The sequence below is a fragment of the Lampetra planeri genome, chromosome 9, assembly GCF_965212315.1.
Source record: "Lampetra planeri chromosome 9, kcLamPlan1.2.h2, whole genome shotgun sequence".
Taxonomy (NCBI): Eukaryota; Metazoa; Chordata; class Hyperoartia; order Petromyzontiformes; family Petromyzontidae; genus Lampetra; species Lampetra planeri.
The window spans coordinates 11,908,468-11,932,674 of record NC_136115.1 but is presented as its reverse complement, the minus strand read 5'-3'; the positions used below and the strand labels follow the sequence as shown (position 1 = coordinate 11,932,674).

At 44.3% G+C, this 24,207-nt stretch overlaps 1 protein-coding gene across 2 annotated transcripts in view; it reads right to left on the bottom strand.

Annotated features, from left to right (window-relative positions):
- PCDH15 (protocadherin related 15) overlaps positions 1-24,207 on the bottom strand; it is a 97,047-nt gene that overhangs the window by 5,494 nt on the left and 67,346 nt on the right. Inside the window, exons 21-33 of one of the 2 annotated variants that reach the window (XM_078597652.1) lie at positions 22,443-22,559; positions 21,328-21,468; positions 20,947-21,059; positions 17,984-18,093; positions 16,236-16,376; positions 15,195-15,322; positions 13,012-13,221; positions 12,169-12,257; positions 11,073-11,249; positions 8,507-8,725; positions 7,127-7,135; positions 6,111-6,221; positions 225-249 (exon numbers count right to left, since the gene is read on the bottom strand). In XM_078597652.1, coding sequence (XP_078453778.1) covers positions 225-249; positions 6,111-6,221; positions 7,127-7,135; positions 8,507-8,725; positions 11,073-11,249; positions 12,169-12,257; positions 13,012-13,221; positions 15,195-15,322; positions 16,236-16,376; positions 17,984-18,093; positions 20,947-21,059; positions 21,328-21,468; positions 22,443-22,559 — 1,590 coding nt within the window. Of the gene's footprint in view, positions 1-224; positions 250-6,110; positions 6,222-7,126; positions 7,136-7,671; positions 8,726-11,072; positions 11,250-12,168; positions 12,258-13,011; positions 13,222-15,194; positions 15,323-16,235; positions 16,377-17,983; positions 18,094-20,946; positions 21,060-21,327; positions 21,469-22,442; positions 22,560-24,207 lie in introns of those variants that run through there. The other variant, XM_078597651.1, reaches the window with a different exon arrangement.

The window sequence follows — 24,207 nt, the reverse complement described above, 5'->3', positions numbered from 1 at the left end:
CTCTTTGCGACTTGCTGTCTGCCAAGTCAACAAATTCACAAATTCCGATTGATCAATTCACAGCTGATGCGTTGTGTACACGTGAGTGAGCATTATGCAACAATTAGAATTGCTTCGAAGGTGTTTGCACTTATTCGATTTGTTAATGGTACAGGCAATGGTGGTGGTAAAGCAGAGAGTGATGGCAATGGCGGTACAACGCATTCCAGTGTACAACTGCTTACCCCTTGTTGACCATATCCAATGTTCCTAAAAGGAAATAAACAAAAACGTGTATATATATTTTAGCTATATTATCCAGACCCCCTGTAGAACAATAATGATGATTTGTTCTATATAATCATTGTACAACTAATAAACCATTGTTTATACACAGAATAATCAAGTGTCATTGTGGAGAATGAGAAACAAAATAAATTAGCAAACAATTTCCTCCTCACATCTATCTCTCTATGTAAAAAATGAAAGTGTTTTTTAAACATCCCATCAACCACATTGCCTTATGGAAGTGCATTATATCAGTTGCAGCAGTTAGACACAAGCAAACTCTGGACTGGGTTTTGACATTCAATGTCCCATCAACAGAAACAGGCTTGCTTGAACCAATGCTGGTTCACTGTCAGATGCTTAGAGATGAGGAACCTCTTTTCTAGACATGGGTCCTAGTTTTATGCAAATAATATAATTCGTAACATAAAATAAGCATTTGCGTCCTTAGTTCAAGCAAGCCTGACTATCCTGATGAGACAGTGTCAAAACCAATCCAGTTTGCTGGTATTGAACTAATGCTGCTGAAATGATGCACTCCCAGCAGGCTGTGTGGATATACTTGTATTATTTTAACAGTTTCACTGAAAACTCATGTGCATCGGGCGGTGAAGACAAGGCAATTTAAAACCAACATAAAACCAAAAATAACGTATTTATTTATACACAAAATGAATGTACCCGACATGTACAAATGATTTTTTTCCATGAAAATGTGTAGATGCTAAACAGAAAGCTATGAAAGCAAGACCAGCAAATGCAATGGCAAATACAACGTTATTATTCCTGCAATACACACATCAACTATATTCACACTGTCAGAATCACACTAATCTCCACTTCTTACCTATATTGCTCACAGCCAAACACCGCTGAAACTAAACTATACTAAAAACTATATTCTTTGGGTCTTCAGGTAAAGTCACGTAGATAGGTTCAAAGAAAATAACAAGAAATAACAAAAAAACTACGACGTTTCGATCGCAACACAAGCGTTCGTCATCAGGAAGAGGGGGTTAGCTTCGAAAGGTAAACTGTTTGTAAAGTTTCGAAATGGGCGCAGCTCAAATGTCAGCAGCCAATGTTCATGTAAAAACTAAACTATGTCTAATTTTACCAGGTAAGGCCCACTGAGCTATATAGCTCTTTTTCAGAAGCGACCTGGCCACAAATGACAGCTCAACGAAGTGGCTCATCATGTGGAAATTTGTAGCAGCCAAATACTCTAAACGCATGTTGATTCTAAATGTGGAAGGAAAAACCGGAGAACCCGGAGAAATATCCACGCGGCCATGGCAAGAACATTCAATATACAGGCGTCAGGGTCGGGATCGAACCCACAACCTCCTGTATGCCAGGCAAGGTCGTTAACTTCTCGCCAATGATCCACATATGCACCCCCTATTATTCAGTACATATCGTCATCGACTTACAAACAGTATATGTTTCTGAGACCTGGTCTTAAGTGATTTTGTTCGTATCTCGAAACCCAATATTTAATTGTATATACACTCAGTGTTATAAAATGTCATATGGTTCAACAAAAAAGGAAGCATTGCTAAACCCATAAATAAGAATAAATATTGTACATTCTCACGTAATACTGTAATAAATACTGTAAAGTAAAACACATAAATAAAGTAATATGAAGAAAAAAATCGGTTTATTTTCACTTACCTTGCGTCAAACGGTTCACTGTCATTGTGCATCGCGCCGGATGCTGGGACTCATTACATCTCGCAGAGAATCACTCCGCCGAACAAAATAGTATAGCCGAAAGTTCGCAAATCGGATGGTTCAAATTAATAACATTTTATGGCGGGCGTTCATATCCAGGGGACTGCCTGTATCCATATTTTACGACACATTCCAGTCCTTACTATACATTTACAATTCTTTATTTAACTTATTGTTTTACTGTATACAACTTTTTGTCTCCTCATTTACCTTGAGCCCAACTTTTCAGCCTTCTTTTTTATGTTTTTCAACCTACTGGTTGTTACTGTGACTACATCATCAGAATATCTTGAGATGGTTTATATTTCTACAACTGTGTTTATGCCTCAAAAACTATTTTTCGAAAATAACTACGAATGTTGCTATGAATGACGAACCCCGCTCTCCACGTGACAGGTGACTACACAGGGCTCTTATTGTTTCACAGTCGTGGGATATTTAAGTTTACAAGATATGTTGTGTTTTATTTAAATATTTTAATTAAAACACACTTTCACAAGATGTTCAACTGTTACAACTAGAGTTCATTCGACATAAACCAGCAGTGTGCACCATTACATGATATCTTTATTTACGTGAATGACTGGGTGTGATATTCATGTTATAAGTGCACGCCGTATACGTTATAGATTAACAACGTGTGTAAGTAAATACATTTATAAACGCACAACTCTTGTAGCCTAGGTTACCACGAATGAATCAGACCGTTTACACTCGCATCATGTCAGGTTTGCTATGTGTGTGTGTCAATCAACACCCGGGACACCCTTGCAAACAAGATGTTCAATCCCAGGGATTTCCAGGTGAAATATTTGAATGAATAAAAAATAAATGCAATGAAGTAAAGCACATTCAATCGAACGATTCTGTGGGCCTGATTGTGTAAACTTCGTGTCATAATTTTGACTTCTGCTCAGGTATATATCATTGCAGTCCAAAATTCTTATTGCTCATATCCATGTACGTAGAAGTAGAACTCAAGAAACATGTTGACAGTTTCCATGCAATTTACTTGCACAACAGTTAACACATGTTTGGCTTTTTGTATCAATAATTAAAACCTGAAGTGTCCGTAATAAGATTGATGCATCGTTAAAACACTGCATCCCAGTGATCTAGCACATCAGTACTGTCAGCAGAGCTTAGCACGGGCAGAAGGCTGTCAGCGTCACACCCTCTCACGGTGGTGCCATTGCTGCCCTGAATTCTGTCGGCAGAATCAATGGCTTTATATTGACCCGTCTCCACGTGTCCATTGCTCTCCTTGTAATATTTTAGTGTGGGCCCTCTTTGCGGACTCTTACTCAGCAGATGGCACTTATCTATCTGGCTGTATATGTTGGCCACAGACCTTTCAATCTCCTCCAGGTTGGGAATTGTTTTAAGGATTCCCTTGAGAGGCCTGCGGCGTCTCTCGTTAGTGGGCAGTGTCTCGTTAGTGGGCAGTGTCAGAGTGGGCGAGGAAGGGGGCTCAGAGGAATGTGCGCTTGCTTCAAGAAGAGTAACGGAAACAGGGTTGAGATCGTGTGAAGGAAGATCCACACTACTTGGCAGGGGAGGTGGAATGTGTTGAGAATAAGAACTAGGGACAAGTTGTGGAGGCAGAAGAGGAGGTGGAGGAGGTTGAGGTGGAGGAGGTGGAGGAGGAGGTGGAGGAGGAGGTGGAGGAGGAGGTGGAGGAGGAGGTGGAGGAGGTGATGGAGGTAGTAGTTGATGAAACTTTGGTACTGGGGGAGGAGTCGGTTTTCTGTTCGGAGGTGGCGACGCATCGCACAAGCTGTAAGAAAGTAATTCTCGAATTGTTTGGGAAGACTTTATGCTTCGAGATTCCTCCTGACCATATTCAACCACCTCTTCTGTAGCATCCCCGTTCATCACAGGTAACTGCAGCAGCCATTGCATTGGGCTTGCAGCACCGATATGGGGCAGCATGAGCAGCTCTTGTCTGTGCGAGAGTGGGAAGCTCCAGTTCTGCCGCAAGCGAGCTGCGTCGTCCATAATTGGAAACATTCCCTGTGTTTGCTGTGAGCCCGCACGCTCCTGCAAGCTAAGCGGCCTCCTCTGTTGCATCAGAGTGACGTACGGGTCAATGAGCAAAGGACTGGTGGTGATGTAGGGGCTCTGATCAGATAGAGCGGTGGCACGACTGTGCGATCGTAGGAGACCGTGACGGAGGCTTTCTTTGTTGTATATATACACTTGATTGGTTGCACAGAGACCAAACATCTCGTGAAATTCATCTTGCGCGAATTGGGAGATGCTGCATCCCAACACACAGCACCGTTGTAGGGAGCAGCACGTGCAGGATAAGGGAAAGAAGAGAGCAATGGAAGGGTGATGGAAGAGAGAGAAAAAAAACATAGCACGCTTTATGACAAATAAAAATGGAAAAGCAGTGTTAAGATGAAATCTGTGCAATCTTTACCTTAAGGTGCATATTTTCTTGATGATTATGCAGAATTATATATTATGTGTAATTGAGTGCACCAGATAATAATACTCAACACAAAATAACAAACAAACAAAACTACTATTTTATTTTACAAGGTAAAGCTGACTGAGCTATAAGATGTTTTTCAAAGGTGACTTGACCACGCATGACAGTGAATTTCAGTGGCTCATGTCATCACATTTGTGTATTTATAGCAGTAGCCAAATCAACTCAACGCACGTTTCTAAACGTCGAGGGCAAATCAGGAAGACACGGAGAAACATGCACACGGCCACGAGGAGAACACACAGACTCCACATATACAGGCATGGCCAGGGTCGGGGTCCAACCCATGCCCTCCTGTGTACCAGGTGAGGGAGATAACAAATGACCACCTCAGCGCCCAATAATTGTTGATGTTTTGGGAAATATAAAATCCAAATAAATAGACAATACGTCTTCGTACCATCTCTCCACATAAAATAAATTTAAGAATGTTGTACGCATCCAAACAGTCACAAGGCATTCTGCAAGTGAATTTTCCAGCAGCATTGGTCCATCACAAGCAAACTCTGGACTGGCAAACTCTGGACCACTGACATCAGCAGTTAGGCTTGCTTGAACCAATGCTGATGAACTAATACTATACTAACCATGTTCAACTAGGAAGCTAAGCCTCAATGAGTTTTCAAGACTCAAGTTTCAAATAGAATCCTGCTTCGGAATATTTCACGTGTGAAAGAAAATGATCCGGTGAAAACCCACGTAGCTCCTGCACCAACATGCCGTACCATCTCCTACATACACCGAGTTGTTCATATAATGTTCAATCTCTGCATGATCTGCCAACTGTGCCTCACAAACAACTGCATAGATAGCACTTTCATGAAACTCAAAGTAATCTCGTGTTCAAATAAGCATTGAGATGATGCTCATCTCTTGTCTATAGCCATGAAGCAGTGGTGGAAATGCGACATACCTATAGCAGGGGCGAGTTTATCATTAGGAATACCACTAACTTCCTAACAAAGTGGTTTCTCATTTTATCGACTGTGGAGGGATGATGGGCTGAGTCGACCTCCACCCAGGATTTGAACTCACAACCTTTCGATTGAGAGCAGCTCACTCCTCCCGCTGAGCCACCTGGCCGGATAATGAACCTACTATGAATGAACCTACTATGAGTGCAAGTCTAATGCAAGGATTACAATTGCAATTCCTATGAATGTAGGAATGTAAGATTCCAGTTACAGTCCTGGATGCAAATTGTTAACTTAATTATTATTATATTTACCCCAAAAAAGCTCTCACTGAGTCTCAAGACTCTTTGATCGGGAGGGTTCTGCCAAGTTTTCAAAGTAGGGGACAATGCTACTGTGATGTGATCCCGATCGAGCAACTTGCAGGTACATATTTCAGCGTTGGGAAGTTTGGCCAACGCCAGTTACATTGTGTGTTGTTTTTAGCTTTGGGAGGAAACTTCAGAAACGAGAGGAAACCCATACAGAACAGCAGGAGAACACTCAAACTCCATGCAGAAAAGCGCCCGAGTCGGGGATCGAACCCAGGCCCATCTTACCGTGAGGAAACAACGTTAAACACTAGGCTGGTACCCTGCCGCGCGAATGTGTTTGAATATCATTTCAGGACGGGCAGCTGCGTGGAAATCACTCACCCCGTGTTGTCGCCGGCCTCGTCGTACTGCTGAGCGATCGGCGACTGCGCCGTCTTCCCGGTAGGGAGAGCCGACTGGATGCGCGCATTCTTGGCACATTCCGCTTGGCGTCTGCACACCGGGAGGACACGAGCGCGATGCGTGCACAATTAGCAAATGCATGATGAACGCAAGTGTAGTTGACGTGTACAAGTTTGTTGGGATGGCCACGTTTTTCATCAACTTGTGTCAGCGGTCAAAATAACAATGTGGCTATACCGTCAGCTCCTGAGCTGGTAGTCTGAACAAGGTTAACAGCATTGCACATGCAATGTGGTGATCACATGGCTTGCAGGGCATGCATGTGTTGAACCAATGCTGTTGAAAAGATGCACTCTCAGAAGGCCTATATGGCTGATGGAATGTGTGAAAAAATTAACCTGTAAAAACAAAGTTTTTCACTATAAATCCTTCATATGCGTGGCATCGGTTTTATTTTATTATTCATTTCTGTTTTTCTTGAGTAAGAGTTTCATTTTTATCACATTGGTATTTTAAATTAAATATGAAAATTATTTTTTCCTAAAAAGTGGAAAATTTTGTCAAAAATGTTTTCACGAACATTAATTGTCACGCACAACGAGTCTGTGTGCAAAATGTCAGCTCGATTGGATCACGGGAAGTGGGTTAAAAAACGACCGAAAGATTTGCACGGTTGTAAGCGCGCAAGCAAGCAAGCAAGTGAACTTAATATAAAGGATTTAAAAATACTTTTGTTTTATGTAGAGAGACAGACATGGGAAGGAGGTGCATTGTATACTTTGTTATTTTGTATTATATTTCAATTAACTTGTTATTCACTTACTAGTACAATGAAGCATCAACTTCATACCCTATGTTCGCACTTATATTTGTATACCCATTAGCATAAGAAAATATAATATGTAGATTATATTTAAAAATCAGAAAACATTACAATGTTATACTTGACTTGTTTATGATTGAAAGTGACCATAGTACTTAGATATGTTACTTACTCTTTGAATCTTTGAGAATGCACAGGGACAAAAGAAAACAACATTAGTAACACATTGACATCAATAGCGTTTTATACAACCAGACAGCAGGGGCAAAACACAACGCTCATGTAATGTTACCACTGCGAATCTACAGAATCTAGTGATGTCCATCTACGTAATCTCACGTGTTCCGATTGCTACATCTCAGGCTTAAAGATCTTACGCAGTATTCGTACATCAGGATCGAATACAGTGTTCCTGTACATGGCCAATTCCTTTCGGGAAGAGATCTGGTACACACCATTGCAGAGTACACACCGGTTTCCTTTCCCATTCATGCAAAAACTTCCCCAATAAGGAATTTGTCCAACATCCCGAAGCAGAACTCCCCCAAAGAAGAGTCTTGAGACTCAATGATGGGGGGCTCACACCCCCAACCTCTCGCCAACACTCAGTGTGAGCGCCTAAACTACACGTGACGGGTTAACTCTGCCCCTCACCCTGCCCCTCACCCCCCCCCCCTCCCCCCCACGAATGATGCTCACCCTTCATCTCACGCCCAGCCTTTCCCCTTTCTGTGCACGTGGCATTGAATAACACTGGTCAACACACTTTTTCTGGCATAAGGTATCCCAACGGTTTTAAGGTAAGTTTGGGGTGCTGATTCCAAATCTGGCATGAGTTTTTGTCTATCACATCAGGTTTTTGAGATATCAAATATTGCATTTTCAATAAAAAACTGCAGAAGAAAAATATTAAATAAATGCGGATATCTACATAAATTTATATTATAAACACACTATCCTAAAAATGCAGCACCATATTTTAACACTAAAGCAGTCACTGACTCGCAACAACTTGCAATCATAAGTTACAGAGTTAATTTCGGGTAAAATCAATGAAATGGGGTATGCCGGTAGCATAAAAATGAGATGTGATAGAGCAAATTTGAGATCAGATTTGGAATCAGCACCCTGAAATTAGTCTAAAACAGCTGCAAAAGTCCAGGCCAGAAAAATATGTTTTTTTTTGTTGACCAGTGTAATGAACGCTCCCCTAAAATTTGTACTTTGAAAGAAATCAAGATCGAGACGTCATCATGGGCGAAGCCGCTGATGCCACCACTGCACCTCCTCACTACCGGCACCCCCTGCCCTCCACCAGATCCCGCAGCTGTTGTGCAATCAACACGCAGCGACCTCCTTCTTAGCTCTACCCTGACGTCTTTGCCATCGTCTGTTAGGACCTTCCCCTTGGTGGCCGGACTCGTAGAGACCACTCAAATGCCTCGGGTGTCGGTAATTGTGCATTTTTAAAACAGCTTTAGAAAAATAACACCTCACGAATGTGTGTTTTAATAAATGAGCCTGAATGGATGTCGTGCACAAGCGTGCTCACTGCTTGTAGGTGACAATGACGATGAGGATGGCCGGGATGCAGCAAATGATGATGATGACGGAGAGTGCGATGAGCGCGCCCTCCGTGTAGCCCAGAGCCTGGGCCTGCTTCTGCACCGACTGCACCACGGCCGGCGAGCGGATCTCCTGCACCCGTGCTCCGGCCCCAAGAGACGCCTGAAACTCTTTGTTGATGTCCAGAAGTTTCCCGTCCAAAATTCTGAAGAGATCAACCCGAGAAGGACGCTCGTGTTCAAAATACAACGGCATGTGTTTTTACCTCAGAATTAAAAAAAAGTTAGATTCTGGAGAAATCCAGTATATACCTGGACACAGATACCTTCTCTGTCTCCTTGTCTAGCTTCCCGTTGAAAACCCCTGATCTTAAAACACATCTCAGTTACATACGATGCCTAATAATATGCACAAAGAGTATTTAGACAAGAACATTTACAAAATAGATGGACAATAATACACCTTTTTTGTGCCTTCACGTAAAAAAATGTAAATATTGTTTTACACATCCCATCAGACACGTGACCTGGGAGTGCATAACTTCAGCAAGATTGATTCAACAAATGCACACTCTGGATTAGTTTTTCACATTCGGTGTCTCGTCAGCAGAGTCAGACTTTGCTTGGAGTAATGCTGGTGAACTGCCAGATGTGTATAGGAATTTACGTGAGATAATATTAAAAAAAAAATACATAACTCAGCTTAACGCCACCATGTGACGATGGACGTTATTTGGTGATGCGCCGCCATCAGCTCAAATGAATTCCTACACCATTCTTGCACTTGACGTGTGACTTAAGAGCAAGTGGAACTACTCAAAATTGCATTGTAGGCTTCACGGGTGGCATCTGTTCTGCTAATTTTGCTACTCTTTAGCAAACACACTCTGTTAATTGCAAAGCAGAGAGAGAAACATGCTTGATTCGTTTCAAAAACATTTGCCTGTGTGTTGCGACGTGCAAGTAACGGTGAGACGGAGCTGCAGGGACAAACAGAGAAGCAGAGACAACTGAGAGACTGCGGGATCATGGCTCACGTGTCTTCAAACCTCTTTGGATATAATTGTGAAACTGGCTGAGGCATTGTGGCAATTTTTACTTTTAACAATGCAGCTTAATCATCGCAATATTTATATTTTGGCTTAAACCAGTAACCATCTCCTCTTTTGGGGGTTTTCATTCCAGAGCAAAACAATCTATTTTGGTTCAGTTTTCAGTTTAGGTTCAAGACAATTAACAATAAAACCCGTTCACCGGTTACAGCTTCCAGTTCCGTTAGATGTTTTAAACTGCACAACATTTGTGTGATTCACCAACCCTCGCTGCCTCCACAGCGCTGGATTTCAGGCCTGCGCTACTGCCGCCCATAATCTCTTTTCCAAAACCCTTTTGATGATTATACTGCTTGTTTTATCCAGGAAAGCCTCACGGAGGCCTAAGATTCTCTTTCAGAAGGGTCCTGTCAAGTTTGTCGCTGTAGGAGGTGACGTTGCTATGTGTGGTGATCCAAAGTGAGTAATTCGCAGTAAATGTTTTGTGAGGTTTGGTTGATACTCGTTAAGTTGGATGGGTTTTTTTCTTATAACCTGGCTCAAATATAAAAACGTATTAACTCTAATCTATTACAACGTTATTTGTTGCTGGTCGCATGCGCATTATCCCTTGCAAAACCAATTAGTCATTCAAGTTCTCGCTGGATTTCTTCTGAAAAGGTACTTTCATAAACCTCTTCTTACATCTGTACTGTAAAAAAATATCCGTTTTATATATATAAAAAGTTACAAAAATGTCTTATACCCTATAACTTATATGACATAGGACCACATGTGTGTAATATGGTAAACGGAAGGTAAGAGTGATTTTTTTGCTCAAATGATCATTGAAGCGGTGCTCATCCTTCCGTTTACCGCCTTGAGTCAGTGGTTCCAATTTCACATTCCTCAGATGAGGGCAAGTAGGTCCATATGACAACCACTGTTGACTTCCCAAAAAGTGGTATTCATTTTATCGACCCCCGGAGGGACGACGGGCTCAGTCAACCCCGCAACCAAATTTTTAACTCGCATGCCTGTCAACCCCTTGTCAGTGCCGACCTTATTACAGACCAATTCAGACCTTATTGGTCACCCCATACCCTTATACATCTCAACGTTCATCCTACAAAGTCCCATCACAAGGGAGAAACACAAACAAATAGACATTTTCTTTTTCACGTATTGAAACGGCTGTACGCCGTATGGACCTTTAAACTCAATTTCCCTGGACAAGAATACAGGTAAGCCGTATGGGTTGAAAGGTGTGGACTCGCAACCTTCCCATTGCGAGTTGCCCGCTCTGTCACTGAGCCACCAGGCCGGACATAATATAGGTAAGCCGTATGGGTTGAAAGGTGTGGACTCGCAACCTTCCCATTGCGAGTTGCCCGCTCTGTCACTGAGCCACCAGGCCCGGACATAATATGGTAGGCCTGATAAGAATTCAACTGGAATAATGCAAACATATTTAAATGAATACAAGGACAGTGAAAGAAATGTGTTAAGTCATGGGAATTACTTGAAGAGTTCCTTGCTGGAGATGGCACGGTTAGTCATTGGGTCAATGGCATAGACAGCCACGTCTGAGTTGGTGTAGTCCTCCTGCAGGTAGCCTTCACCGTACTGCCGCGGGCCGATTGAATCCACCACCACCTTGGCCCCTGGAATCTGATCCTGGATGTACCTCTCAATGATCCTACACATCAACACAGAGGGCACGCACAGCCAGAACGAGCACCATCAAACTTCACTGCAACATGTTGATAGTCCTTAACAGTCTCACATGGTTTCAATCAGGAACATCATCATCATCAGTCAAGTTCAATCCACTGCTCGATGAAGGCCTCCCCATACAACAATACACGCAGCACCATGCTCATGAACTGATTCCGTTGCTCCATCTTGGCGTTATATTCCATGTATGCAAATTGGCTTCAATACGCATTCATTAACATTCCACGAAGCATGCATGGGCATGACATTTCATCCTTGTTGAAGGTACTACACTATATGCTTGAGAGTAATTGGGAGGTGTAATAAAGAGCATTAAGTATGCGTTCAGGGAAGTGATGGCTTAGGGGGCCTTCATCCAGCAGTGGATTGATCATGGCTAGGGTTGCTACCCTTTCCAGAGAACAAAACCAGACCATTAGTCAGCCTAGGTCTACCAAACAGTGCAATTATTGCGATATAATGCAAAATAATGATTGTATTAGAATTGCACTTGTTTACCCAGGAAAGCCTCGCTGGGTCTCAAGACTCTTTCTTAGGAGGGTCTGCTCAAGTGTTCACAATAGGGAGCGAGCGATGTTGCTATTTGTAATCCCAATTGAGTTATTTGCAGGTACATCTTCAGCATTAAGATGTTTGACCAATTCCCAGTTATGTTGTATATATATATTTTTTAAATAATGCCACCAGATCTCAGTACAAATCAATTCCTTCCACCCAAACACAGATGCCAATTCCCAGACCCATCTGACTCAAACCCTGGTCAAACTTGGACAGAGGTGGCGACCCGAGGTGAGATGCAAATGCAGCCATTCCATTCGTGTAGAGCGCAACCACTCGATGTTGAGCCAAGCGCAGTGATGTTGGAGCCACAAAGCACATACTTCATCAGCTGGTCCTTGTTGTTTTCCACGACTGCCGGTGGAATGGCGGAGACAATCACCTGCATGTCCAGCTCGTTCACAACAGAGATCTGCATGGACAGGAGACGAACACTGCCCATCTACACGCACGTGATGCACATCGCTGTCTGCTGGCGCAATGCGCGCATGCAGCATCAGTAACAATGCAGTGCACCCATCAATAATAGTGTGGCGATAAATGGAAACAAATATATATGTTATATGAGACATTTGAGGAAATGCCCTTTCTTTGTAGCACATCAAGAATTGTGGTTGCCTGTCATCTACATTTTTACACATTTTACTTTTAAGGCCACAGTGTTATTGACAAATGTGTTGAGCTTTTGTGCACCACTGACAATGCAATTTAAATTTAACACGTAGGCTTTCGCGACCAATATTATTAATAATATAGGTTTTTGGGTCAGATCGCGTTATTTATAAATGTGTCGTAACCCTCTCTACAGCACACCGGTGGGCTAAAGAAGTGAATTATTTTGTCCTTTGAAAAACGTGACACATTTTTTACTGCTTGGCCATGTCGGGTAGTGGAGGGTTACGACACATTTATAAATAACGCGGTCTGACCCAAAAACCTATATTATGAATGCAATTTCACCAAATAATTTACGGCATTATTCGAATGGTTAAACTGGGCTATGCTCCTAAAATCACTTCGAAAGATTCACTTCATTCCATTGCGGAATGCGTAAATATAAAACTACATTATATAAATTGCAGCTAACCCTATCCTTGTACACTGATCGCATATCTCAACTCTCAACTGGTCTCAATAACAAAGTATGCTCGACGGGTTTGACGTACCACCACTTCAGACGTGCCACTCAGTCCAGCTCCGTATCTGTCGACCCCCATCACCTGGAACCTGTAGTACTTGCGTCGCATGTTATAAAACAGCATGGCAGTTTTGATGATGCCAGTCAGAGGCTCAATGATGAAGCCCTCGTTGGTTGAAGATGGCAGCAGCAGTTTGTAGGCAATCATACTGTTATTGCCGCTGTCCCGGTCATCTGCCTGATTGAGATGGACATGAGACATAATGAAATGAGACATAATGAAAGAAGTTTAAGAAAAACATGCTGGGTACATACTTTGAAACCATGAAATTAGAAAGGCATAGCTTTGACACTTTAAAATGTATTCATTTTATTTAATTGCTGAAAAAAATGAAATTTCCAGATCACAATTGCTCATCACTAAAACTGAAAATGTATTAAGTTTTTAGTTGTTGAAATTTTTATATTTTGACTGTATTTGTTTTGCATTTTATGAATAAGGATGCTTTTGACTGCCTCTGCGAGCCTTTGGAACTAACGGTGAACCTCAGGAATACTAAATAAGCCTTTGTCTGACTCTACGAGCCACAGGCATTATTACAGAGACTTCATAACCATGAAGGTTGGCACTACGAGCCACAGAGAAGAAGGCTCAATTTTGCCTGGCTTTACCTGGTAAAATAAAAAAAACAAGTTTAGTTTTATTTGTATATATATTTTTGTAAGTGATTTGTTTACCCTTCCGATACTTTGCATTCCTATCGTGGTTTTGTATTGGTTGTTGCTTTAACCTTGATTTCAAGCTTTCGTAACTGCAGGAATCCATACTCTTTGGTTCTTTCGGTAAAGTCACGTAGGCGCCGGGGCCGTGCCGAGGTCCTGGTCTCAGACTGTGACCTACGTGACTTTACCGAAAGAACCAAAGAGTATGTTGTTTAAACGTTCTGACCTGCCCCTAACTGGGCATCTGTGAAAAAGAGCTTTATAGCTCATCGAATTCCTCCAGTATGACTAAATATTCTGATCGTAATTGTGAGTTTCAAGATGCTCATTTTTTACGAAGTGGCTGTTGTGTAGTACTAGTTATCGTGTACAGTACAGTATAATGTATCAGACTTCAGCAAATGCTCTCAGCCTGTGCTATTGTCATGCATTTGCATGATGCGATGTTCGTTCAGAACAATTCTTTGCATTCCGTTCCAAGCAACTGCCAGAACTTGAAGGATTGTTCCAGAGCACTCCAACTCATCCTCACTGAGAGTGGGGATTTGGCAGGCGTCGCAGGCCCAAACCCTGGAGGAGGAGTGGGCGAGATAACGAGCGCGTGGCGAGATGCCCTCAGCACGTCGCACGGTGTCACCTCTGCCACTGTGCGGCGGAATTACAAAATCTAAATCTTGATTTAGACCTGAGGAATCCGATGAGCTATGAAGCTATTTTTCACAGATGCCCAGTAGGCGTGCGTCAGCAAGTTACGACAATACAGTGAGGTCCGCATTTCCTTGGCACTTTTATAGCTCCGTCCTATACTACTGTGTTATTTATATTGTCCACAATGACTAGAATTATTGTTGTGTTATTTATGACATTTTTTCGTGTCGAACTAGGACCCATATCTAACAGAGAGGGTTCTTGCCTATAAACATCTTGCAGTCCAACCAGTGTTGGTTCAAGCAAGCCTCATTCTGCTGATGAGATACTAAGTGTCGACATTTCGCCAGAGATTGCTTGTGTGGAACCGATGGTGCTGAAATTATGCACTCCTGGAAGGGCTGTGTGGCTGATGAGATGTGTGAAAAAATAGATATTTTTCATATGGAGATACGGATGTGGGAAGGAGTTATAGTGCCTGTTTATTTGTTTTGCTACTCAACCGTAACGCTGCTCTAATCTCACAAATGTGGATGCATTCTGCTGTTGCACAGTTGGGAATCGGACCCTCATCAAAAACTAATCGCGGAATGGAGCCTCATTTGTGACAAAAAGGGCTGTGGAATGAAATGACGGCCATATATATTTTTAAAGTTATCCGTAAAATCATTTTTGACAATGTAAGCTTCATCATGTTTCTTCCATTGTATTCCCTTATTGAAGGAAATACGATTACGCTCCCTAAATTGCAACAATATTTGCACAGATTCTCATGAAATTCTGGGAAGATAACAAAACAAAATATGACTATGATGTTGACTTCCATATATGATCCCTCACCTTGACTTGCAAGACAGATGTAAACGTTCTGGTCTCCTCTGTAACGCCTCCCAAATACAGCGTCTGGTTGAATATGGGAGCATTGTCATTTTCATCCTTCACGTACACGATCACAATTGCCGAGTTTGCTGGAAATAAACACAATAGGCCAACGTCACCAACACGAGTCAGTAAACCTTAATGCACTGCACATGAATTCAAGATCAAAATGCCATTACAGTAAATGCTGATTCGACTATACACCATCATCAGCATCATTGCTGCCATCTTTTTGCCAGATCTTGCAACTTTGAGGCAACAGGGTGACACACATTGGTGCTTCAGAAGCCCTGGCTTCAATTCCTGAGTTAAATCCCTGAATTCCTGAACACTTTCTGTGTGGAGTGTTTATGTTCTCCCCCCTGTTCTACATGGCTTTCCTTTCAGTTCTCGAGATTCCTCCAATAGCTAAAGAGCATGAATTGTAACTGTTATTGGCCAAACATCCCAATGCTGAAAATATACCTGAAGATTACTCTATTGTGATTATACACATCAATCATTGACCCTTACGAGCAGACTAATGGCCACTTGCAGGCCAGTTACTGAGTCACCTTTTGCCACACAGGAACCGCTGTCACTGCGGGTCCCCTTTCCAATGTTTTAGATAAGATGTGATGTAAAGTACTTGAGTTCATTGGGCATTTCTCATCAAGCGCTCTATCAAAGTGATTTTATGCTCAGTTGAGCATTGCGGTGGTGCCCATCGTGTTTCCAGCCCTGAGCCAATTGTGGGAATTCCACATTCTTACGGTGTGACGAGTCTACCCATGGGACAACCACTGGTGACTTCCCCACAAAGTGGTACGGTACTTGTTTCATCGACCCCAGAGGTAGGGACGATGGGCTGAGTCAACCCCCAACTCGGGTGTGAATTAGCAATCCTCACATTGCGAGCCACTCGCTTTACCGCGAAGCCATCTGGCCGGTTAACTGCCATATTAATGCAATGAGTGTGCTTATGCGGACGATCATATTTCACGAATAAATGTAAAACCTCACAGCGAGAAGTGGAGCGCAAGGCTGAGCGGCCGGTGGGGAGCGAGTCGGCCTGCACCTCCAGCTGGTACTGAGGAGTGCTCTCGAAGTCAAGTGGCTTGTTCGTTCTGATCACTCCGGTCTTGCTCTCAATAATGAATGTGTCTGTGGAGGAAGGAAAAAAAAAAACCAAAAACATTACAGGAATAAGCAACGTCAGCAATCGATTTCAGTGGTGGATTGGGAGGGGAGGTTAAGAAACGAGACGTAACCTTCACATGCATTGCGCAGCTGTTTTTGCCCGCTCGTATCTACAACGCTCACCTGCCATGTTCTCTTCCCAACCTCCAAGTTGCTTACCCTATCCTCCCCCATCCTCAACACGTTCCACCCAACACAACCATTGAATCGCATCTACAACACTCGCATGTTATGTTTGCTTCCGGACCTGTGCATTGCTTCTCCTGTCTTGCCACGAAATTCCCAGCATCCATCTCGGACATATCAGCTAAAAAGCCAACAGCTTATATTAAAGCTGCTTCATTTTGACTTACTTGAGGGCCTACAACTTCTGCTGCTGCGTCAACAACAAAGGCCTTAAAGCCTTCTTAAAGAGACCCTGCCTCTGACTACCCTCCTCCTGTCTGGTTCGCAAGTACTGCCAACCTGCCGGGAGATGGGCACGTGGCATAAAATGTCACCTCTGTTAAATTTGTTCTATCATTTGGACACACATCCTCACACAATGCAACCTGGATGCACGCAGCGAGAAGCACCTGTCAGGGCCACACGAGGAGGAGGTGTAACTTGCACCATGTCCACGTGCCTTTGTTCCCCAGTTTTGGTGTTTACACAAAGGCTGAGTGGAAGTAGGGGAGGGTCCAGGACTAGTTCAGATATTTGCCACTGATGTTGGCCATAAGTGGGAATCGAACACAAATATCCCCCATATAGCCTAAATAGACTTTTGGGGCAAGTGCCAGAACGACACACAAAGAAGGGGTGGTGGCCAGCAACACGCCCGACCGCCCCACCAGGTACTAATTTGAGGCTGACTCGACCTAGGGGAGGTCCAAGACCGGTTCAGATAATTGTTACTGTTGTAGTGAACGACTTCCACAACGACTCTTGTAAGGGTGCTTCTTCTATTAACTGTAGCACTGCACAGCTCGGCTCCTTCCCTCTCTGGGTAATTTCCCTTCTCACAACGCCATGGACGAGGCGTCTCTCTCCGGTCCACTAGCGAGGTTCGCTCCCCCCCCCCCCCCGGTCTCGCCGCTGGTTGGCGGCGTGCCGGAGAGAGAAGGGACGGGCTTCGCTGGGGAACCCGCCACGTGGTCGGTGGCGAAGAGAGGAGATGACGAGCAGCGACGCAGTCCGGACCCCAGGCTTCTCACACCAACCACGAGTCCTCCTCCCCTGCCTCCCCTTATATTCACCCCGGCGGAGCCTAGGCGTGGCTGGAGGCGGAGCTAGGCTAGGCTCCGCCTCCAGCCACGCCCCCTCGTGGAACCTTCCCGATGGTTCCCGAAGCGTCCCTCTCGGCTCCGCCCGTCACCTTTGGCCCAGATGTTGTTCCCTCTCAGGATTGGATGGTGATTACATGATAGTGCCTGCACCCAGTTACCCTCTGGCAACCACTGGATGGCGCATCTCTCATTACACTGGTATTGGCCGTATGCGGGAATCAAACTCGGGTCGTAGTGCAGCGCTCTAATCGATACGCTACCGCTCTACAAAAGACAAACACACAGACACGTGCGCAGACTAACCCCCATTGTTGCCAGCGGTGATTGAGTAGGTGATGGTCTGGTTAATGGCCGACGCTGTCACCACGACAACACGTGTTCCAATAGTAGCATATTCGCTGATGGGCTCCGACCTACACACACGACAAGACCTCCATTTAGTCGTCAGACGGCGTAGATTCAACACAAACAGATAAATGCAAACTTGTCAAACATAAAGTGATTCATTGTGTAGAGTTTTGAATGATGAATATTGTAAAACAATGCGTGGGTTTGGCCTTAACCTCTGTCATTGTGAGTTTGGTAACCATTGCTCAATCAATCAATCTTTATTTTATGTGTCAATATCGCCCTCAATAAAATAGGCATCAGTCAAACATTACAACAGAGCGGGAACAGTAAAAGAAAATAAAACAACGAGAATGAAAAAACCCGTCACGACCTCAGTAGCTAACACCGACTGAGCAAATTGCTGCGTCAATCTGGCTCGACACTGGTCTTCATGTGTAATATTCTCCACAGATTTTCCCATAAGATGATCAAATTTTTTAATATTTTTAATAACACACTTTTCTAAGCATAGGCGCAAAACGTCAAGCGGCCAGAAAAAAACCCCCACTGCATTGAAATCGATTCCACAATTGTTAATATTCTCTAAGCCTATTGCAACACCCTCTTATTTTGATAACTGTGGTGTCAAGATCAAGACGTCATCATGGCCGAAGCCGCACTTCCTCGCTACCAGCGCACCGTTCCCTCCACCAGATCCCGCGGCTGCTGCATGTATGTTGAACTTATTTCGCGCCGTATGTACAGTGAGGGAAAAAAAGTATTTGATCCCCTGCTAATTTTGTACGTTTGCCCACTGACAAACAAATGATCAGTCTATAATTTTAATGGTAGGTTTATTTGAACAGTGAGAGACAGAATAACAACTAAAAAATCCAGAAAAACGCATGTCAAAAATTTTCTAATTTGATTTGCATTTTAATGAGGGAAATAAGTATTTGACCCCCTCTCAATCAGAAAGATTTCTGGCTCCCAGGTATCTTTTATACAGGTAACGAGCTGAGATTAGAAGCACACTCTTAAAGGGAGTGCTCCTAATCTCAGCTTGTTACCTGTATAAAAGACACCTGTTCACAGAAGCAATCAATCCGATTCCAAACTCTCCACCATGGCCAAGACCAAAGAGCTCTCCAAGGATGTCAGGGACAAAATTGTAGACCTACACAAGGCTGGAATGGGCTACAAGACCATCGCCAAGCAGCTTGGTGAGAAGGTGACAACAGTTGGTGCGATTATTCGCAAATGGAAGAAACACAAAAAAACTGTCAATCTCCCTCGGCCTGGGGCTCCATGCAAGATCTCACCTCGTAGAGTTGCAATGATCATGAGAACGGTGAGGAATCAGCCCAGAACTACACGGGGGGATCTTGTCAATTATCTCAAGGCAGCTGGGACCATAGCCACCAAGAAAACAGTTGGTAACACACTACGCTGTGAAGGACTGAAATCCTGCAGCGCCCGCAAGGTCCCCCTGCTCAAGAAAGCACATATACATGCCCGTCTGAAGATTGCCAATGAGCATCTGAATGATTCAGAGGACAACTAGGTGAAAGTGTTGCGGTCAGATGAGACCAAAATGTAGCTCTTTGGCATCAACTCAACTCGCCGTGTTTGGAGGAGGAGGAATGCTGCCTATGACCCTAAGAACACCATTCCCACCATCAAACATCGAGGTGGAAACATTATGCTTTGGGGGTGTTTTTCTGCTAAGGGGACAGGACACCGCATCGAAGGGATGATGGACGGGGCCATGTACCGTCAAATTTTGGGTGAAAACCTCCTTCCCTCAGCCAGGGAATTGAAAATGGGTCGTGGATGGGTATTCCAGCATGACAATGACCCAAAACACACGGCCAAGGCAACAAAGGAGTGGCTCAAGAAGAAGCACATTAAGGTCCTGGAGTGGCCTAGCTAGTCTCCAGACCTTAATCCCATAGAAAATCTGTGGAGGGAGCTGAAGGTTCGAGTTGCCAAACGTCAGCCTCGAAACCTTAATGACTTGGAGAAGATCTGCAAAGAGGAGTGGGACAAAATCCCTCCTGAGATGTGTGCAAACCTGGTGGCCAACTACAAGAAACGTCTGACCTCTGTGATTGCCAACAAGGGTTTTGCCACCAAGTACTAAGTCATGTTTTGCGCAGAGGGGTCAAATACGTATTTCCCTCATTAAATTGCAAATCAATTGAGAACATTTTTGACATGCGTTTTTCTGGATTTTGTTGTTGTTATTCTGTCTCTCACTGTTCAAATAAACCTACCATTAAAATTATAGACTGATCATTTCTTTGTCAGTAGGCAAACGTACAAAATCAGCAGGGGATCAAATACTTTTTTCCCTCACTGTAACCACCCGTGCTAATTGGAGGTGTGAGGGATAGACAACAAACTAAACACATAAAGCAGTTTGAAAGAAATGAGTTTATAATCTATATTTAAAAGTGCATAGCTCCAGTGGCTTCCTACTGTCGGAAGGAAGAGCGTTACAGACGGCCGCAGAAGCGCATGTGAAAGTGCACACAATACAGTGACCATCTTTGGTTTGCCAAAAGCTGCTGCTGCGAAGATGACTGGAAAAGTCGATCGACACGCAGCAACCTCCAAGCTCTGCCCTGACTATCTGCTCGTCGGTTGGCACTAACACAATGCCCCAGGATTTTAGCCAAACACCGTGTCGTGTATTGTATGAGATGTTAGCTTTGCGTGGTGGCGTGAGGTTGACTGGTCAGATGTTTTTTTTTGTCCAGCCCTGGCAACAGCTACCTTAGCATCTGAATGGATCTGGGGGAGATTGCGGGCAATGGGTTAAATCTGTTCTCTTCTGCTTGTGCGTTGCCTATCCTGTCTCGCCATGAAACCCCTAGATCTCTGACCCAAGATGTGCTGCAGTGTGTTGATGGCAAATGGGTATTGGTGTGTACCTGTATTCCTCTTGTGTGAAGCGAGGGATGACAGAGGGCTGCAGCACAGTAATGGTGACTGTCGTGCTACTGGTCATAACGGGATCTCCTCCATCGAGAGCCAGCACAACCAGCTAATGAGAAACACGAACGTAAAGCGACACAGTAAAGCGTGGGACTCCACATTTTTCAATGAACCAAACTCGGACACATTTCTGAGTCGGCCTGGGTCTATCGGAATTTGCGTGGATTTTCTGTTATTAAGTTCAAAAACACATTACCGGTGCCAGATCTCGGAACAAATAAGTTCCTGCCACCTGAAAACGGATGCCGATTCCTGGACTGTCCACGTGAAACTTAGGTCCAACCCAGTCATGTAGAAACCCTAGTGGAGAGGCACACCTTGAAATTGGTGTTGGGGTCCTCATTGAGGTTGACTTTGGTCAGGATGCGTCCAGTGTTCTCCTCCACCATGAAGAGGTCAGCAGACCCGCTGGACTGGGCTTCATCAACTGCGTACTGTATTACACCTATACCGCCGTACTGGACACACACATGTGCACAAAGACAAAGAGTCCCCCCCCACCCCGAATAGCCTACACAGACTGTTGGGGCAAGTGCTGCTCACAAGCACCTGTTAAGACTGGAACGGCACACGAGAGGTTTGTGTGCCAGCATCAAACCCTCCCCAGCGTCAATGTTGACTCATCGCAACACATACTCATTCGATTCTGAGCTGACCTAAGAGAAGTACACGACTGGTTCAGATATCTGACATTAATGTTAGCCATGGCTGGGATTTAAACTTGAGCCACAAGACTGCAGCCCAAAACTCTTCTCTTTCTGCTTTCTCCTTCTTCACTCGGACGGGCTCTACTTTGGAATTCCTTCCCATTGTTTTGTTTCCCAAGCTCCTATCATCAAAAAGAAGCTTGCTCAATTGAAGAAGCACATTAACTCCCATCTATTACAACTTTGATAGTGCTCTCTGTTGCTGGCCGCCTGACATTTTGGGCCCTGGAGGAAGCGAGGGTTGTGAAACTCCTTTGCCGTGGGTACTGCTCACCAGGAGAAGGCAGCACCGCAAGTAGACTAATTGCCATCTGTTTCCATCTATACGGGGACAGTGTTCCCCCCTTGTGTGCGTGTGTTTTCTCCGAGCGCTCAGGTTTCCTCCCACATGTTTCCTCCCACATTGGCTGAGAACATCGGAATATATAGAGGGCCACAAAGCTTGGGCAATTGTTGGTTTTGGCTCACCGCGTGGCTGCTGGCTTCCCGCTCGTCTGTGGTTCCCCGCACCTCCGAGTTATTCGCCGCGACAACGAGCGACTACTTTGTGAGTTACAAGTTTGAAATTATAAAAATTACTATTTATTCTCACCTCACTGACACCAATTCCTTTTTCTTACAACCGCTGTTCTCACACTACAATGGGGTTGGCCGTACGTCAGTGCTAAAGCCTAACTTGAACATGGCACGTGGATCTTAGGCAAAGAGCTCCAAGTCGTACGTACGGGAGGGTCCGGATCTCGTGCGAGCACAGAGATGATGTATGTCCCTCGATGTGCATCCGGAGCCACCAGGCCCATCTGGTCCAGCATCGTGAAATTCGGGGCAAAGTCATTCATGTCCTGCCACCAGAGAGACACCGTTTCAAGTTAGATTACAAAATTATTACAAGCATATTCTTGGTTCTTTCGGTAAAGTCAATTAGAAGGGAAATAATACCGAAGAACCAAGAATATGAATCCCTGCAGTCACGAAAGCTATAAATCGAAATTTGATTACAAGCACATCGATAATATTGTTACAGAAAATAAAACAGTGTTGGAGAATATTATATTAGTATTGGAGAAGCAGATTTTTTGCATTAAAATTAAATAGTGGTCAGGGGCCCGAGTACCGAACTGCTTACACAATTCTATACATTGCGTAGGCCAAGATTTGTCCATATCCGATTCCCTACGGGATTTACGCAAAGGGACTGCGTATATTTCCGTGAGATCCTACGGGCGGCCTACGGGCAGCAACATCAACTCATGCCCACACACACCCACACTCTCACAAAAGCATGCACACAGACACACGCCATCACACATACACATGCACATATAGACACACGCACACACTCTCACAAAAACATGCACACAGACACACGCCATCACACATACACATGCACATATAGACACACGCACACACTCTCACAAAAACATGCACACAGACACACGCCATCACACATACACATGCACATATAGACACACGCACACACTCTCACAAAAACATGCACACAGACACACGCCATCACACATACACATGCACATATAGACACACGCACACACTCTCACAAAAACATGCACACAGACACACGCCATCACACATACACATGCACATATAGACACACGCACACACTCTCACAAAAACATGCACACAGACACACGCCATCACACATACACATATAAACACACGCACACACTCTCACAAAAACATGCACACAGACACACGCCATCACACATACACATGCACATATATATAATCCCTGGTGGGCAGTGTGGAACCTGTTGTTCCTACCTGTATGTATACAAGATAACTTGACTTTAGGTAGCCAGGCAGACAGCCCCCTGAACTATCGCCCCCCCCCTCCCTTAGGCCCCTCCCCCCTTAGGCCCCTCCCCTGACCCCCTTTCCCTTAGGCCCCTCCCCTGACCACCCCCCCCCCCCCCATATCCTCAGGCCCCTCCCCTGACCCCCCCTCCCTCAGGCCCCTCCGCTGACCCCCCTCTCAGGCCCCTCCCCTGAACCCACCCCCCTCAGGCCCCTCTCCTGACTCCCCCCTTCCTTAGGCCCCTCCCCTGACCCTCCTCCCTTAGGCACCTCCCCTCTCCGTACCCGGCAGTAGGTCTCCACCAATCAAAGAGCTGTTTTTAAGGTCTCCACCAATCAAAGAGCTGTGTGTATTATATATTTATTTATGCACGACAGACAGACAGACAGTCAGACAGACAGACAGCTAAATAATCCCTGGTGGGCAGTGTGGAACATTGTTCCTCCCTGTATAATTAATATCCCCCATATAACCATTGAACAGACACAGCACACAATAGATACACACCAAACAAATGCACACACACACATAGACATTCCCTAGCAAAGTAACACACTCGAACAATTACGTGCACGCACTCTCACACACTCACACAAATATATACACTTAAAAAAACGATTAATAATATTCAAATAATACGTGCAACGTACAGGCCCCATGATACCACACTGGTACTA